The 17,194-nt window shown below is 41.5% G+C and overlaps 2 protein-coding genes across 4 annotated transcripts; both read left to right on the forward strand.

Moving 5' to 3' along the window:
• Positions 1-4,611: 4,611 nt before the first annotated feature.
• Positions 4,612-12,068, forward strand: yif1a (Yip1 interacting factor homolog A (S. cerevisiae)). 2 transcript variants are annotated; one of them, XM_018736997.1, is made up of 9 exons: positions 4,612-4,686; positions 4,935-4,977; positions 7,334-7,566; positions 7,718-7,822; positions 9,049-9,127; positions 9,246-9,303; positions 9,402-9,557; positions 10,743-10,836; positions 11,269-12,068. In XM_018736997.1, exons 2-9 carry the CDS (start codon positions 4,947-4,949, stop codon positions 11,425-11,427), a joined length of 915 nt encoding a protein of 304 aa, XP_018592513.1. In that variant the 5' UTR covers positions 4,612-4,686; positions 4,935-4,946; the 3' UTR covers positions 11,428-12,068. The 2 variants fall into 2 exon arrangements, with proteins under 2 accessions (XP_018592513.1, XP_018592514.1); XM_018736998.1 differs by having other exon boundaries at positions 4,682-4,763.
• Positions 12,069-12,677: 609 nt separating this feature from the next.
• LOC108925362 (forkhead box protein N2-like) lies at positions 12,678-17,123 on the forward strand. 2 transcript variants are annotated; one of them, XM_018737218.2, is made up of 5 exons: positions 12,678-12,825; positions 13,407-14,097; positions 14,364-14,485; positions 15,478-15,533; positions 16,307-17,123. In XM_018737218.2, exons 2-5 carry the CDS (start codon positions 13,459-13,461, stop codon positions 16,654-16,656), a joined length of 1,167 nt encoding a protein of 388 aa, XP_018592734.2. In that variant the 5' UTR covers positions 12,678-12,825; positions 13,407-13,458; the 3' UTR covers positions 16,657-17,123. The 2 variants fall into 2 exon arrangements, with proteins under 2 accessions (XP_018592734.2, XP_018592732.2); XM_018737216.2 differs by lacking the exon at positions 12,678-12,825 and adding an exon at positions 13,066-13,146.
• The last annotated feature ends 71 nt before the right edge of the window (positions 17,124-17,194 follow it).

A 17,194-nucleotide genomic window follows, 5' to 3' on the forward strand; every position in this document is an offset into this window, starting at 1 on the left:
ACGGCGTTCTTTTATTTCTTTAATGTATTAATTTATTTTTTTGTTTACAAGCGCTGGGAAGGAAAGAGATGGTTAGAGGTGGAGAGGTTTACTGCGGGTCCGGTTTGAGCTCGATGTCTTTGGTTCGGGTTCTGTGTCCCGCACGACTCTGCTCTCGCTCGTGCACATACTTGAGCTGTCGTTCGCGCGCTGGAGCTTAAAAACTGCGCATGCGCAGCATAAAACAAAGCACTAACGTAGTTATACCTTTATATAGGAGATAAACTCAGAAAGGAGTCTATTTTATGGATAACAAATATAAAATTTTTAAAAATTTCTTTTACTAAGTAGCACTAAAGGAGATACTGATGTATTTGGCAGAAAAATGAGAAAATTTGGACATAATTGCCTCATCATAACTACTAAAACGAAGGGGAAAGGGTATATAAAAAGTATGAAAATATTACTATTTTCTATTGGGGTGCTTTGTGACGGACTGCTGTCCAGTCTTGGGTGTGTTCCCTCTCCCTCTAGCCTTACGCCCTGTGTTGCCGGGTTGGGCTCCGGCTCGCCACATCCCCACTTGGGACAAGCAGTTTCAGATTGTGTGTGTGTGTGTGTGTGTGTGTATATATATATATATATATACACACACACACACACATATATGGTACTCATATGTTTTGAGAAAGCTGTGAATATAATGCAAATCCACTATTTAGAGTACTGCTGCCCTCCAATATGTGAAACACTGACTTGTTTAGTCATTCTAACATGAGCAATAAGGGGCTCATTTTTTGGATGGGACGAATGAGGCTGATTCCAATTTTGCTGTCATTGTCCTTAATGTGTCTCCAGGAGCAAACGCTGCCAAATAAACACATAAAAATTCCGACATGGGTGGTATGTTCAGAAAATAAGGGCAACAGATTATACATACTTCTGACAAAACTTAAGAAACCGTTGACTCACAAGCATAAAGCTAGTTGGTGTCATTGTGCTTCTTACACACATTTTCAGTTAAGCAAACAACATAAATAGGCAAAGTGTTAAAAGAAAATGTACACAGTAAAAGCCACCATCCAAAGCCTGGTTGGAAAAAATTAAACTCTCTGGGCAGATACAAAATTCAAAACTAACACTTAAATACAGATTTTAGCTAGGTTTCTTCTCTTGTGTTATTTAACTCTTTACATATCTACACATTATTAACATCAATATGCATAAATGTTAGCATTGTCAGTGCATTTTGATTATATGATTTGATTTGATTTTATTTTGAATGTTATCTCACAGCCGAATGGTAATACAAGCATTCTCAAGGGACTTTCTAAACATTTACGTTATATTTATATTTGTTCATTTTGCAGACACTTTTCTCCAAAGCAATGTACATCTCAGATAAAAATACAGTAAGTGCATTACATCAACAGAGGGACAGATTTGGATGCAGACATGTGATTCTATAGTGTACAGTTAATTTTTCACATACCACCATGTAAACCAGCGTACATCACATTAGTAGCTGCATAAAGGTTTGCCCATCTTTCAACTATTACGTATGTAAACATTTACACATTAATCATGCACTTAGGAAATCAGAGGAGAAGTGAGTCCCAAAGAGGTGAGTTTTTGAGACCCTTCTTAAATGTAGAGAGAAAGATTCAGCAGTTCTGAGTGAGAGAGAGGTCATTCCATCACACTAGAGCCAAAACCAAAAATCTTTGTGTTTTCGATTTTGGACCTTTTGTGCATGGGACTTCCAAGTGGGCAAAGGTGGAGGAGGGTAGCAGTCTGGTTGGGGTGTAGCGACTGATCAGGTCTTGTCGATATCAGGGAACAGATCCATCGATAGCTTTGTAGGCCATGACCAGCATCTTGAATTTGATCCATTCAGTTACTGGAAGCCAGTGCAGAGAAACAGGGAGAGGAGATACATAGGAAGGCTTTGGCAGGTCAAACACAACTCAGCAGTAACATTAAGTATTAACTGGAGAGATCTGATGGCAGAAGCTGAAGGTCGGACAGGAGAGAATTGGAGTAATGCAGGTAGAATATCATCATGGCCTGGACAAGAGTTTGTTATGAGATAAAGACGGATCCTGCAGATGTTATGCAGGTTGTATCGGAAGGACCAAGTCGCGGCATCCATGTGTTGAGAGAAATACAGACTTGAGTCAATCAAAACTCCCATGCTCTTAGCCACAGGAGGTAAGCAAAATGAGTGCGTTATCCAGTTTGATAGAGAGTTCTTGACAGGAATATAGGCCAGCTGGGAGGTGAAGGAGAGGATGAGTTAAACAAATATACATGTCATGCCAATGTAGCTGTGTGAGTCATCTACCAGGAGTGAAAGTCTTGGATTTTTTTCTTACGCGTCACACTTGTACCTCTGCCATTGTCACTTCCTTTATACTTACCAAGAAGTATAAAAATTTGTAAACTAAACATCTGAGCTTGTCTACTGCTCATCCATTAGAGGGAAATGAAGATAAGAAGGTTACAGGTGAACAATTCACAATATGATTGTGATGCAATACTCCTCAGAAGTTTCACCTTAAACATGTTCAGACATGTACAGGAGCTCCTTACTACCATCAAGTTCAGATAGAGCAAGACTCTTGAGTACTTTAAGGGAGCAATGCCACACCTCTGGCATTTACTGCAAGTATACATGCTGCAAGTAGAGAACATTTAATTTTTATTATCTCAGTCAATTCTCTCTCCCCCCCAATCTGACTCTGGCTCTGTGTTGCTCTCTCAAACTGGTTGGATCGGGTTGAATTCAAGGGAAATGAAACATTCACTAGAAATGTACCCAATGCCCCACCTCTCACCTCACTTCCTTGGGGTAATTAGATTCAGTGTCATTTTGCTCCAAAACTGGATCATCTACTTTAATGCTCTCAAAGTTTGATTTAAAGATTACATAAGAAAGGAAGTTGATCTGGTGTGGCTTAACATAGGAATCCTGAACTAAATATATTTGCCTATGCCAATATAACTCCACCACAAAATACTATAATATTGATATTTTAATCAATGGGATATTTTGTCAAATTAAAATAGCTCTTGGAAAATCAAATTTTACGTAGCATAGTAACTGATCCAGTGTTTTCTCATATAACTGGAAGTATATCAGTTATTACATTCATGTCTTTCATGTATTTATTTTACCTCTGACTAGCTCAACTATGATTTAGTTAAAGCAGTCTCTGAAATATATAGAGAACAGAAATTTAGAAACTGTGAAGTGTTGTGCACTGGTGTGGGTCTCAGGACACACCCTCAGTGACACAGTCAAAATTAAGGTCAGCACCTTCAAATCTGTGGTAATAGCTTGCCGCCACTATGGGGTAAGGTTGTTTCTGATGGTGGGAGCAATTGTCCTAGCTGAGGAAGTTGAATTGCTTCAGGGTTTTCTTCCTGGGTGAGGACAGAGAGGAGTGTGAAATTCACCAAAAGTCTGGTGCAACAGGTGCAATATACAGAATACTGAACAGAACTCTTTATACAGCTCTGTGCATAACTCAGTTTACATCTCCATCCTCGCTTATGCTCATAAGCCTTGAGTATTGACTGAGAGATCATCACTGGTACAAATGGTGTAAATAAGATTCCCCTGAAGGGCAAGGCTTACATTCCTTGACATGGTGAGAAGTTCAGCAATCAAGGAGGCCCCTCAAAGCATGTCTGTGACTTCAGTTCAAGAGCAGCCAGTTTGGGTTTGAGAATCTAGTTATAATGCCCCTGGTCACATTATGTGGGAGGTATTCTTAGGCAAACTGCACCGGAACAAACTATACAAGGACTCGATAAAACAGATTACATCTCCCACCTGCCTAGGAAGGCCCAGGGATCTCTCAGGAGGGGCTGGAGACTTGGTATTCGGAAGACAAGTATGGTCTGCTCTACTTAGTCTATTGCCACTATGACCTTCGTCAGGTGAATCCTTACTGAAAAGGCAAGGATGGATGGAACTGTGTTGTTGCAGCGTGTGAATTTTAATCTAAACTAAAAGTAATGTCCACAAACAAATTTCAGAATTGCAATTTTAAAAATGAAAATTATTTCGCCCTTACGTCGTAACGAGTTTCCTATCCACATTGGATTAGTTTAACTTTGTTAAGTTTTAATGATAGTATGACATAGTATGTAGTATGATTGCAGAATGTAAATGTGTTTTTAAATAAGACTGTTGTCTTGATTTGGAATATGAAACACGGTAGAGAAATGTTAAAATCTAATCAAGACTTTGTTTGTTTACGTGAACTAACCTAAAAGCTTTTTTTCTCTTCTCATAGATGCGTATTCACTTTTGCCTGTCTCGATGACCCAGTATGACACAGTTTTGTTAGACATCACAATGTTTGTTGTGTCATAACTTTTTATGAGTATGTATGCGTATGTGTCATAACCACATACATCTAAAAAAACTCAGTGCCCTTTACATCGCATCTACGTTATATTAGGATGATTGCGCAACACACTTCAACCAATCAAATTATCAGTCGGCCTTAATTAGCATAAACCAGTCAAAATTTCGTCTGCGATTGATCGACCCTGCAGCCAATGATAGTAAAATATAGAATGACGAGGAAGTCATTTTTGGCCAATAGAATTCGGGAACTATGCCACGCTGCCACGCAGGCAAAAACACTACCAATCCTGTGGTGTCAGGGACTGCGCTGGAAGCTGTATGCATTTGTGAGTTTTACTAGTTAATATAACCTACGCAGTTATGAATAAGGGAGCTTCATCGTGGACACTTGAATGACTGCTTAGTATGTTTTTTGATAGTATAAAATTATACACGTCGTTAAATATAAATGCAGAGTGCCTGCCTGTTCACTTACGCGGTCGCGCGTCGTCTGAGGTAGTTTTGCACACGTACAAGTTGTGAGTAACTAAGAGGTTTTTAAAAGTGTTGTATTGTTTTTTTTTATTTTTTACAGCAGGATACGACGATGGACCTCCCACACGGCGGCTACCGAGCGAGTGAGTATTAATAACACACACGGCAACTGTGTGAGCTTGATTGATGATGTGATGTTGTTCCGTTTGCTGATACAGCAGGATAGCTATAATATAATAAGAAATATACGTGTAGTTTGGAGACATATTGTTGCCATACGGTTGGTGTTGAGAAATCCCTGACTGTTTCGATTGGCTTCGGCACTTTCGACGCACTTATCCTAAGGCTTAGTTTGCCACAAATTTTGTGACAAAAAAAAATGAAAGAAACAAACTAACTCGCTCACTCTGTACTCAGCCACGTCTTCATCGAAGTCTTGTGCTAATTTACTGTACACGTATTTTCTGTGAGATGTAACATCGCTTTGGCGAAAAGTAGTATGTGCTAAATGAAAAATGAACACACCTAAATAAATATTATTTAAGAAGGCTAAGCCAAGTACTGTAACTGTACCTTTAAGTTTTTTTTTCTTGGTTAATCCAGTGGATATTCCCGTTTTATTTAAATACATGACACTGTGTTTTCTCAAAGTGTAAACAATAAATGATAATATTATAAAGAAAACTGCTCACCTGCTTTACTTATTCCTCAGAGGTAATTTCCTTACATTGATTAATTTAGCTGATACTTGTTCCAAACTAAGCAACTTACAACGTGAATGTTAAGGTACTTGCAATTATTTTTACCCATTTATACAGCTGGGTTTTGTTACTGGAGCAATTTTAGGGTAAGGACCTTGCTCAAGGGTACTACAGCAGGTGAGGATCGAACCTGCGACCTTTGGGTCCGAAGGCAGCCGCTCTAACCCTACACCATCAGGTGTCCCGCTTTCTTGTAATGCTCCTTTTTTTTTTTTTTTTTTTTTTCTTCCATGAGAAACTAAGTTAACCAGCATGTGCTGGAGTTCCCATGTGACGATACCATTCTGTATGTGGGTGATGTGCAACCCTACTGTAATAGGAGCGCATTCCCCGAAAGCGCTATGTCCGTGGAAAGCAAATTCTTGTTCATCAATGACAAAAGTTATCAGTCCTAATGGTTAAAATTTTTTTCATGCATTCCTGAGCCCAAAAACTGTTACCCGTTTATGCAAAAATGTCACCGACTCTTATTAAAATAGGCACAGTTGCTTTAAAAGATAACATTAGTTGTCCTAACAGCAGGCAGTTTCTCTTCATCAGCTGCTCTATAATATAGTACTGCTTTCTGCCCGCACTCGTTCAGCACATCTGTAGATGTTGCATACTGGCATGCTTTTTTTTTTTTTTTTTTAAAAAAAAAAAAAAAAAAATCTTACAAGCAAAATATACATATGGTACTCAATTTTTATGCATTAATTCAACCTTTGATTTAAAAAAAAAAAAAAAACAGTATAGACAAAAGAAATCAGTGAAAACAATGCAAATGAATTTCTATTCACTACACGATTTGAAACTCATAAAAAGTAAAGCCTCATAAGCCAAAGAAAGGGTATTAAATGAAATTCCTGGTAAGGTAAATTCTCATAACTCGATTGGGCATACCTTGGGAGATGACTGTATATGAGCAGCAGATAGTTTAGTGTTCAGGACTGTCTTGCACTTTGAAATTTCAGGATTAAAATCCTACCTCCTGCTGTTGAAACCTTGACCAAAGTACTTGGCCTGTGTTACTTCAGTATAAATTTCCCTACTGTGCAAATTGGTACACTACTGTACAGTAGATTAACATTGTAAATCACATTTGTCCAGTAGTGTTAGATAACAGTGCAGTACGTTAGTCTGAATGAATGAATGAATGTCTGGAACTCCTGCGTCATTGTTCTTTTTATTGTATTGGACATTATTTAATAAAAGTTTCTGTATATATGTTAATGTAATGTACTCATTGTATTTTTCTCTGAGGTATATGTTGCTTTGGAGAAAAGTGTCTCCTAAATGAAAAATGTGAATGTCAGCTTCTAATAGGAGACCTGACTGTATTAGTCAGAGCTTTTGTACACACTGCAGATTTGTATACAGTTGAAGCATGAACAGTTTACATGGCGAACATTCACATGTATTTTTTCCAGTGCTATTTAAGGAGCACACTGCATGGTGTTGGATCTTGATTATACTTGAGTCTCACAAACTGGTTCGTAGTAGTTGTTGGTTACACATTATTTAATATAGTGATGTTAGGGTCTGAGTTGCAACCGTCTCCTCTTTCCAGCTCAAGGGACCCAGGCCTTACAAGTTGGAATTGTGTATAAGGTTCTTCTCCATAAGAGTCAAACTCGCATGAATTATTCCAAAGGACCTCTGACTAATTCTTAAATGGTAACAAGTGTATTGCATAAGATGAGATTTTAAGACCGAACACAACTGTTTTCAATGCCTCTACTCCTGCTTTTCCATCTAGCAAAGCCACGGGCTCGTGCACCACCCCCTTCTGGTGACCCTTTGCTGTTTGAGGACACCAGCTCATCTGGACAACCCCTGGGACCCCAGGGCTACTATAGCTCAGAATACAATATGGGTGGAATGACGAGCGGAGGAGGAGTGAACAACCTGTTCACGGACCCTATGGCCAGTGCTGCTGTAATGTACGGTTCGTCACTCGCATCCCAAGGGAAAGACATGGTCAACAAGGAGGTGGGTGTAAGGCTCATTTATCATTATGTATCATTGTAGAGGAGCAGGATGAAGAGATGGGGGAATAATTCTGCAACAGAAATGAATAGGTTATGCAAATGAAAATTTTTCCTGGAAAGAAGTGACTGTATTGTTTCTGTTTGACTTTTAGATTACCCGGTTCATGTCTGTGAACAAATTGAAGTACTTCTTCGCCGTTGACACCAAATACGTCATGAAGAAGCTGCTGCTTCTCATGTTTCCTTATACCCATCAGGTAATCAAGCATCAGTTTGAATTAATTACGGAGAAAATGGCAGTCGTGTCGTGAGCGCTGCTGTGGCATAAACAGTCTAGTCACATTTTAATAAAGCTGGCTTTATCGCGATTCAGCAGATTAATATGTGCAGCTTGTCACACAGTGTCACCATGAGTACTGCCAGTGCCTCACAGCTCCTGGCCTATGAGATCACATCCAGCTTTGTGTGTGTGTGTGTGGAGTTTCTGTGCCCTTGTGGGTTTCCTCCAGGTGTCTGCTTTTCTCCCACCATGCAAAGAAATGCATTTCAGCTTACTGTGTGTATGTGAGTGAATGTTTTAAATTGCACTGCTGTGTGGGTAGTTGGTAACTAGCTTACTGTAGTGTATCTAGCATAGCAACAAAGGGTTGAGCGAAATATGAATAGTTTTCCTGCTTTTGTAGCTGTCGCATTAACTGAGATGTAAACATCTTTCATGAATAGATTGCTCAGAATTTCGGGGGGGGGGGAACATTCCAGACAAAAATGTGCAATTAAAAGCCCTCCTCTCCAGTGGTGTATCAGCAGATTACTGTACACCCTGCATACCTCAGAAGCCTCCCCCTCACACCTACAGAAGCCCGGGAACACATGGGGCTGCATTTGTGATCGGACGAATACTTCTTTCCTCAGAGCATCTCATTTCACCGGACGAAGCGTGCAGCTCACTGAGTAAAAATATGTGGGTGGCTGGCAGCATACTCCTTGGAGAAGCTGTATGCCTTTGTCCATGGGTGTAAAGCTGCCCTAAGTGTTCCGTCCCTAAGTAGCACAAGAATTCTGTACCTGGCTTCATCTAAAATTTGGGGGAAAAAAGGGATGAGACTCATTTTAATTATCTGCCATTACAGCATATAATTCCTGAACCTTTCTGACCTTTATCTGGATTTCAGGAAGCTAGATTTCCAAGCTGTGCAATTCACACGGAGGCCACTTAAGCGCCTTACAGGCAGGGCTCTAAAATGGTGCTTCAAATTGCCACCACAATTCTGGAACAGACATCAAAGTAACACTTAATCCCCACATTGCATTATTGCATATTATTTTTCATTTATGGATCATTTTGAATGATTTTCATTCAAAGTTATAGTACCAATGTGAACTTTTTTCACCAGTGGATATCGTAATAAGCAGGTTGACTTGAATTTTGCTGCTGTTATTTATCGATGTTATGTCTATTCTTACTGTACTATGATGTGCTCAGGACTGGGAGGTGCGTTACCACAGAGACAGTCCACTCACACCAAGGCATGATGTCAATGCACCTGACCTCTACATACCCAGTGAGTGGTCAACATTTAGCTTGAAATCGATTGTACTAGAAGCTTTGGCTTATTGGTTTTGTCACTAGGCTTTGACCATTCTCACCTTTTTTTTTTTTTATTTTTTTTTTTTTAATAGCCATGGCCTTCATCACATATATCCTGCTGGCAGGAATGGCTTTAGGGATACAGAAGAGGTCAGTTACACTGTGAGGTTCAGTATCTTTCCATTTTCATGTTCACACTTGATCTTGCTGAAATAATGAATTCTTTGTTCATTACTTTTTTTCTTTAGGTTTAGCCCAGAAGTCCTCGGGTTGTGTGCTAGCACCGCTCTGGTCTGGGTTGTGATTGAAGTCCTAGTTATGCTGCTGGGTCTCTATCTGCTCACTGTGCACTCTGACCTTTCAACTTTTGACCTTGTTGCCTACAGTGGATACAAATATGTGGGGTGAGCTGTTTGTGTTTATTTTTGGCCCCGGGCATTTACAGTTGGAGGCTGAGCTGTGTGATCTGCTGGTTGTGCCCATGTTGACCACAATTTTCTGCCATATAAAAGCCTGTTCCAGAACCACTGGGTGCCTGCAGGGTCATACTGTGTTTGCATTTTCTGGCAAAATCCCAAATTATGAATCTCAACAGCTGGAAATCTTACCTGTTTTTACACTTCCATAATTCACATTATGGAGTTCAAAGGTTTTGGGTTTTAAGAGAAAACAGAGTACAATGTTCCCCCCCTTTACAAAGGTATTGTGTTCCTGAAAAACCTTCTGCAAGATGAATTTTCATAACTCAGATATAATTACTGTTACTTGCAATGATAAAATTCTTGTTCCTGAGCCTCAAGACACCCATTTATGCTAAAATAGTAAATTTCTTTAAAATGGGCATAATAATTAAATTGAAAACAATACAAATGAACTGACAGTCACCAAACAAGTTGACGACATGTCTCAGTGTCTGCGCTGCACGATTGACTGTGGGTTTGATCCCTTCTCAGTCTGGGTTGGGTTTTCATATTCTCCACATGTTTGAGTGGAGTTCCTCCCCCAGTTCAAAGACATTTTTCAGGCAGACCAGTGACTCTAAATAGCTCTTATTCTGTGTGTGTGGGGGCATTGCTCAGTTGTATAAATGTGTGAAAGATTGCAGAGTTTCATACGGTGCATCAAGCATTGTGAGTCACCTTGGCTAAAGTTGTCAGCCAAATAAACTTTTCTTTGGGGAAAAGCATCTGCCGAATGAATAAATGTAAATGACACACCGCACTGCTCTTGGCAAGCTTGTAAAATCCAAATTTGGTCTCGTAAATCCGAAGAAATGCCCGTTAAGCTGCAGTAAGGTTACTAAACTTGTAAAGTTGTTTTCTTGAAACTCAGATAAGCATATCTTGGGATGTATGCACAGCTGAATAAAAGCACTATCATGTAATTGAGAACTTGGAGTGACTCTAGCTGGAATAAAATACAATCAAGCAAAGATGGAAATGTTCAAAACTAATTTTCTCCAAATTGTACATTTCTCACTTTGGGATGTTATTTTGCAACATTTGTGTGCAATTTTGGGGTATTGGCAGTCTGCAATGGTGATAAAAATGTTCACTTTTTTTTTTTCTTCTTCTCCCCCCTCTTCTCAGGATGATTTTCACAGTGCTTTGTGGCCTCTTGTTCGGCAGTGATGGGTATTTTGTGGCTTTGGCCTGGTCCTCCTGTGCTCTCATGTTTTTCATTGTAAGTTTTTAAAGAGACAGTTCAGTGTGGTGGAACTATTATAAAGTATTCATTGCTTGCGTGGGACAATCACCTGCAATTTCAAGTGCACTTGAACATATGCACATGTAACTTCTGCCAACTGTTTGTGTTCTGACTGTTCTATTATATTAATTGCACTATAAATTATTCAGAAATCCAGTTTTTGGATTGTACAACTATGAGAAAGTGTTGGTCTTTGGTTAAAGTTAATTAGTACCTTTTGAAGGACTACTTGTTCTTGAACAAAAGCCCATGAAAATAGTTAAATGAATTAGAGTGGCCTGAGAAAATGGGCAGATGTTTTCTGGCCTTTTCAGGGTCTCTAAAGCACTGTTACCTGTACTACTACTATTAGTAAGTTGCCTGTCATCCTCACTCGCTCAAGGAAAAACGTTTCCATTGTCTTTTTAGGTCCGCTCTCTTCGGATGAAGATCCTTTCTTCTCTCTCTTCAGACTCCATGGGTGCTGGTGCTGCTGCTAAACCCCGCATGCGACTGTACATCACAGTAGCAACTGCTGCTTTTCAGCCACTCATCATTTATTGGCTCACCTCCCACCTGGTCAGGTGACCTAGACAGCAGGACTGGGGATTGTTGGGAAATGGACTCATCCAGTTAAAAACTTTAATCCATACATTGACTCTCACTGCATGATTTATTTAAAAACATAGTCATTGTGACCTGTCAAATGGTGGTTCCATCACAAAGGAAAAACTGCTTATAGAGATGGAGTTGTAATTTATTGTCCGGTGGATTAAAGTTGTTTTTTGGTAAAGTCATTTTGGTTTTAACATGTTCCAAGACAGAAATGTGCTGTTTCAGTGACACATTCTTTTATAAATATCCCAGTAGTTTGTTGGGGAATGCTAAGAGAACACCTGGTTTTCCCCTCCTCTACTTAAAACCACATGCAGGTGTTCACCAGACTAAAGAAACAGGTGGCCTGGGAGCAATGAAGATGGGTTATGGTGATCATGTGAAGGGTTCCTCAGCAAAAGTTCCTTAAGGGAACCAGCTTGCAAAATATTTGATTCTATCCCTTTTCTGACAGTGTGTATCTGGATTACAAGAAATGGCTCTTCTGACTGAAACATGGTCCAGTCTTCAACACTCAAATGGTGAATGTTTTGCTGAAAGGATGATGGACCTTTTTTCCTCCATCACTTGCCCATTTAACCCCTCTCGTCCATTTGTCAGCTCTTAAGCCTGAACAGCAGTATTTGAGTTTATTGGTTTTTGTAGAAATAAACTAAAAATTTTGAAATTGTTTTTGGTCTGTGGTCAATTTGTAATTGTTTTCTATTGTCACTTTAAAGTTTTTCTACTTTGTGCCAGTAATTGTGCAGTGTTTGCAGTCGGGATACTGCGTGCGCACTGCTTTTCTGGGGTGGGGGAAGTGTCATGTTATGGGTGAGCATACCTTTCTTTTAGTAACATTGTGAAGTGAAGGATTGTGCTTGGGAGGAGAGGGAGAAAATCTGGGGGGCCAACAACCAGTTCTGGCCCTGTAGGGAAGGGCTCCGTTGTGTTGCTTCTCTAAAAGTAACTTTCAAAACGTTATTTCTCCTGATCAGTGAGAAAATACAGCATATGCTCCAGTTTTCTATGAATATTTTTTTCTGTGAATAATATTTTAGTTATTTTATTAACCAGAGTACTACCTTTAGGTATTTAAGGCACGAAACAGACATACCTGTGTCAGCTTTCCAGACGAGTACAAGCGGAGCGCAGGGGCGGCGGTGTCGTTCCCCTTTAAACGGGCACGCGCATGCGGCGCGCAGGTTTCAAAGCGTCCTTCTGGTTTCCAAGGTAACGCCGAGACGAACGAAACCCGGACGGACAAGAGAATTCGATTAGAACTCTCTCCGCTCCGATAGCAATAATAAAATAACTTTTCGCATCGCAGGTTGGGCGTCAGATGTACGTTCACCGTCCGCCTTTTTGTGAGCGCGACTCTCCCCCGCCGAGGTAAGGAGCGCGCGCGCGGCCCCAGCGTGTCTTTACCCGCTTTACCAAGCTCTTCCTCCTCCTGTGTGAAACTGAGAAGGACCCGAACAAAGAGTGCGTGACTTAACAGTGCAAAAGGGGTAACTCTATATTGTAGCGCCATTTTCGCGCCTTGCAGCTCCGATCTGTGCCTTGTGCACATTGTAGGGCAGCAATGCGCGCCTTTGTTTCACCTCCTCTCTCTCTCGGACCTTTCGATGGATTGCCCATGCAGATGTGTGCAGCTGCCGAATAACTAGCTCAATTATTAACAGGCCAACAAAAGTGGAGCGCACATAACAGGTGAGGACTTTGAACGCACTAACTTGTGCACTTTGCCTTCATTTTTCACTTATTAAGATGCTCCCACTTTGCCTTCAGCTGGATCTGGTGTATTAACCAGTTGAAGGGGTTCCAGGTAAAGTGTGCTGCTGGGTTTCTTCTTTCTGCTTTGTACGAGGTGTAAGCTTCGGGAAAATTTGCTTCCGTTCACGTCAATGACGGACTTGTTGCGTGTGACTCTCTGCGGATGTGCGATTGTTGATTCTCTCGCCGCTTCGCAGACAGGTGCACAGGACAGCCGGATGAGCGTATCAAGACCCCGGAGGCAGAGAGATGGACGCTAACACCGAGACGCTGGCACTGCCCCCTTCCGCGCTGCACTCGCCCCGCATCGCGTGCGAGGCCCTCGCCGCCTCTTCCTCGCTGCCCATCAGGCCGCTCTCCCCTCCTTCTCCCTGTCCTGTTCCGGCCTCGTCGCCCCTTTCTCCTCTGACTCCCTCGTACTCCATTCCCTTCTCCCCCGCCTCGTTTCCTCCTTCAGCCCAGGACACCCGGCCTGCGCCGACCTCCGCCGACCCTCCCCCGCCCCCCAAAGTGCACTGCCCCGGCCTGGCTGCTCCATCTGACCAGGATGACCTGACCTGCCTCAGCTGGCTGCACCAGCGGGGCGACCTGCTCACCCTGCTCCCCCTGCCGAGGACCACACCGCTACCCCAGCTGACGCACCAGGACTCCTCGCCCAGCCCGTACCTACCCTCTTCCCCATCCAAGCCACCGTACTCCTTCAGCAGCCTGATTTTCATGGCCATCGAGGATTCCCCGGAGAAGAGGCTCCCCGTGAAGGGTATTTACGACTGGATCGTGAGCAACTTCCCCTACTACAGAGCAGCCCCTGGTGGCTGGAGAAACTCAGTGCGTCACAACCTGTCCCTGAGCAAAAGTTTTCGTCGAATACACAGGGAGAAGGGCCAGGTAAGGTCTGCCGTCACACGAACGCGCGCGTAATCTCGAGAACGAATCCAACCGCCTGTTGGAACGTACAGTAACCAGGCATGCAGGTAGGGACTTAGTTGCCTGTGTTCGTACTAATATTTCAGCTGTATTACATATACTTTCAAATCACTCTTCTCCAAACCCCCATTTTCCAGTTAGATTTAATTAATATAAAAATTGATTTTTTTTTTTCCCCCCCATCATGAATATGCAGGGAAGAAATAAAATGTGTGATTGTTTTTCAGAAGATTGGAAAAGGATCGTTATGGTGTGTGTGTCCAGAGTACAGACCTGCGCTACTGGAGGTGCTCAGAAAAACTCACCACTGCCACAACCCCAGTAACAGCTTCTACAGCAGCCCACTCCTGTAAGTGACTACACCGTTACGCTTAACGTACGCGCGCTCTTACTCCACGGCCGACGTAACTGCACGGCTAGTGCGGGGCTGACAGCAGTGCGGGCGACGCGAACGAGAAAATGGACAGATCCGATTCTACGCCGCCCTCCAAATATGTGACTGTTACAAGCCACTGAACAGCAACAGCTCATGCGGCATTCCTCAGAGAATGACCTGACCTCACGTACATAAATATGGTTCAACGTGCAGGAATTCAACAGTACATCTCTTGCACCCGAACTCCTTCAATAATGCACAACCTTGGTGTTTCTTCCATATCGATATCTGCTGTGAAGGTATTATTAATATTAATACTGAATAATACTCGCGCGCAGAGTAAGCCGGAAGCCTAAAGACCTTAAAGCCATTTTTCCCCAAGGGTACTGGAGCCACTGCGAAGGAGTTAAGGAACTTACCTTTCATCTGATCCATCACTCCTGAAAATACATTTTTTAAGGATATCTTGGTTAACCAGTCGGTTCAGCCAAGATACCTCATGTCCAGGCACCAGTGTTAATTTCTAGACATTTTTTGGAGCTGTGTAATAATCACTCATATCTGATTATAAGAGCACATTTAAAAGGCGGTTTAAAATGGCTATGCTGTTTAGATGAACACATTTGCAAGTTTTAAAGAACATGGTCAGGACCATTGTTTGAAATACTGTAGTGCTGACATTAGAATCACTTTACGTCGTATTACTTTCTGTTTAATTATACAAAAGTATTCAATTTAGATAAAAAAAAATCAGTGTCTTAAAGGAGATCTTAAGACTAAATCTCAAACATACAAATAAGAAAATGAGAATTTCTAATGATATCAAAAACAATTATCCTGGGCTGCCTTAGCTTGGCTAGATGTAATCTGTGTCATGAAATACTTTTCACGTCCTCGTACCCCCAGAAATGACTTGTTTTACTTTTCAGCGTGATTAGAATGTACTTTGTGTGTCTGTGAAACAGCCTGGAGGGAGGAGACTGTGGACCAGCTGTGGTGTGTGACACTGTGGAAATCTCAGGTCAGTTTCTTCCCTTTGCTGTTAAACATTCACAAATATAAAAATGTAAGGTATGAGTTCAGGTTTGACCATTTAAAGACAACTACGGGAAAGTCTAGATGCTGTTACTCAAGTACTATACCAAAAGACAAGACCTGTTACCAGTGGAATACATAGTTAATATTCTTTCTCCTTACCTCTGTATTTAAAGTTGTATCATCTGGAATATATCCTTTCGGATTGGAGGGAATCAAATTTTATTAAATCTCTTCCTCTTCTCCATTACAATTTAAAAAACCTACCTCCTCCTTTGCACCGTTTCCTGCTGTTTCTCAGCAGGTTGCATTTTTGTGTTGGTCGTACAGCTTTCCCCTGGCAACAGCCAGCTGTTACCCTGGAAACCCTGACCCAGTGCAACTAGATGGCATACCTTTCGCTATTTGACCTTTATTGCAGAGCTCCTGTTCAGTCCTTGACAGTGAGGATAATCATTCTGTGTTAACATTTTTCTGAGTTTAACTTTCGGGATCAGTGTGGACTAAAGCCCAGATTTTTTAAGACTTTATCCAAACGTTGACTGCAGGTGTCAGTCGTAACCTCTGCTATAAGTGGCCGTCTTTAGAGAGAGGGAGCTAGAAAACCAGCGCGTACAATGGCATATTAAGAGTAAAACTTGTCCAGTCCATGTATTGTTTCTTTTTTTTTTTTTTTACATTAATAATACATAAAGTCCCTAGTAAAGCAACGAGTTACAAATGTGCTTTCATTGCTGAATTTTTTTCCCCATTTCACAGATTCCCTGTCCCAAACCCTCCTCCTCTCCTCACCCTCCCCACCTGCCCTGCCCTCGGACAACTCCTCCTTGTCCTCCGATGCCCCTATCCCTTTGACCGCTGACCAAGAAGAGCTTGTCACTATGGAGACAATAGAACTTCACGAGGAGATGAGCGAGGAGGCTGAGAAAGACCCACTGACAGACAGTGGCTACATCGAGTTCCATTACTATCAGTACCACCAGTACCAGTACCTTGTTCTTCCAGGGGAGACTGAATTAGACCTGGAGACAGTGGAGATTCTGCAGTTGGATGCTGAGGCCCAAGAGGCAGCTGGGTCACTGCTTGACTTAGCGGGTGGGGGACACTAATGTTCTTTGACTGACACTGGGATAAATGACTGATGGGACAAATAAAACACTGAACAGCACTTACACAGATTCCAAAACTGCCTGCAATAGTCAGATTGATGTGCTGACACATAGTGATATAGCTCTTCCGCTACCCAAAGGTACTCTTTCTGATCTCAGATAAGTATATAACTGTCGGAGAAAGTGAACTGCTTTAAAATAGAGTGAGAATGGTGCGTGATAAACAAGATTGCTACTAACAATCAAGACGCTCCACGTGTGAGGTCTTCCGCAGTGCGAACATATATCTGAACATGACTGAGAAATCAACTGCCAGAAAATATCACAAACGATTCAGGGGACAGAAATATTCAAATTTTTATGTTTTGTTCTTAGTAGATGATTTATACGCTACTCATGAAATATATTAATTTGTAGTTCAGACTGTTGAAAGAATGTTCATTTTAACTGAATCATAGAAATGTACTTTCAGGCATAACTTTGGATTAAGGACAATTTAGTAGGAAAAGAAGAGCCTAATTTTTGTTTCTGTATTTCT

Source organism: Scleropages formosus, chromosome 13 (assembly GCF_900964775.1).
Source record: "Scleropages formosus chromosome 13, fSclFor1.1, whole genome shotgun sequence".
Lineage (NCBI taxonomy): Eukaryota > Metazoa > Chordata > Actinopteri > Osteoglossiformes > Osteoglossidae > Scleropages > Scleropages formosus.

Bases quoted from the DNA above. Each gene is read 5' to 3' on its own strand.
- yif1a (XM_018736997.1), top strand. From the start codon at position 4,947: ATGGACCTCCCACACGGCGGCTACCGAGCGA. The intron at 9,128-9,245 runs GTGAGTGGTCAA...TTTTTTTAATAG, and splicing joins ACCTGACCTCTACATACCCA to CCATGGCCTTCATCACATAT. The intron at 9,304-9,401 runs GTCAGTTACACT...TTTTTTCTTTAG, and splicing joins GCTTTAGGGATACAGAAGAG to GTTTAGCCCAGAAGTCCTCG.
- LOC108925362 (XM_018737218.2), top strand. From the start codon at position 13,459: ATGGACGCTAACACCGAGACGCTGGCACTGCCCCCTTCCGCGCTGCAC. The intron at 14,486-15,477 runs GTAAGTGACTAC...TCTGTGAAACAG, and splicing joins TTCTACAGCAGCCCACTCCT to CCTGGAGGGAGGAGACTGTG. The intron at 15,534-16,306 runs GTCAGTTTCTTC...CCCATTTCACAG, and splicing joins TGACACTGTGGAAATCTCAG to ATTCCCTGTCCCAAACCCTC.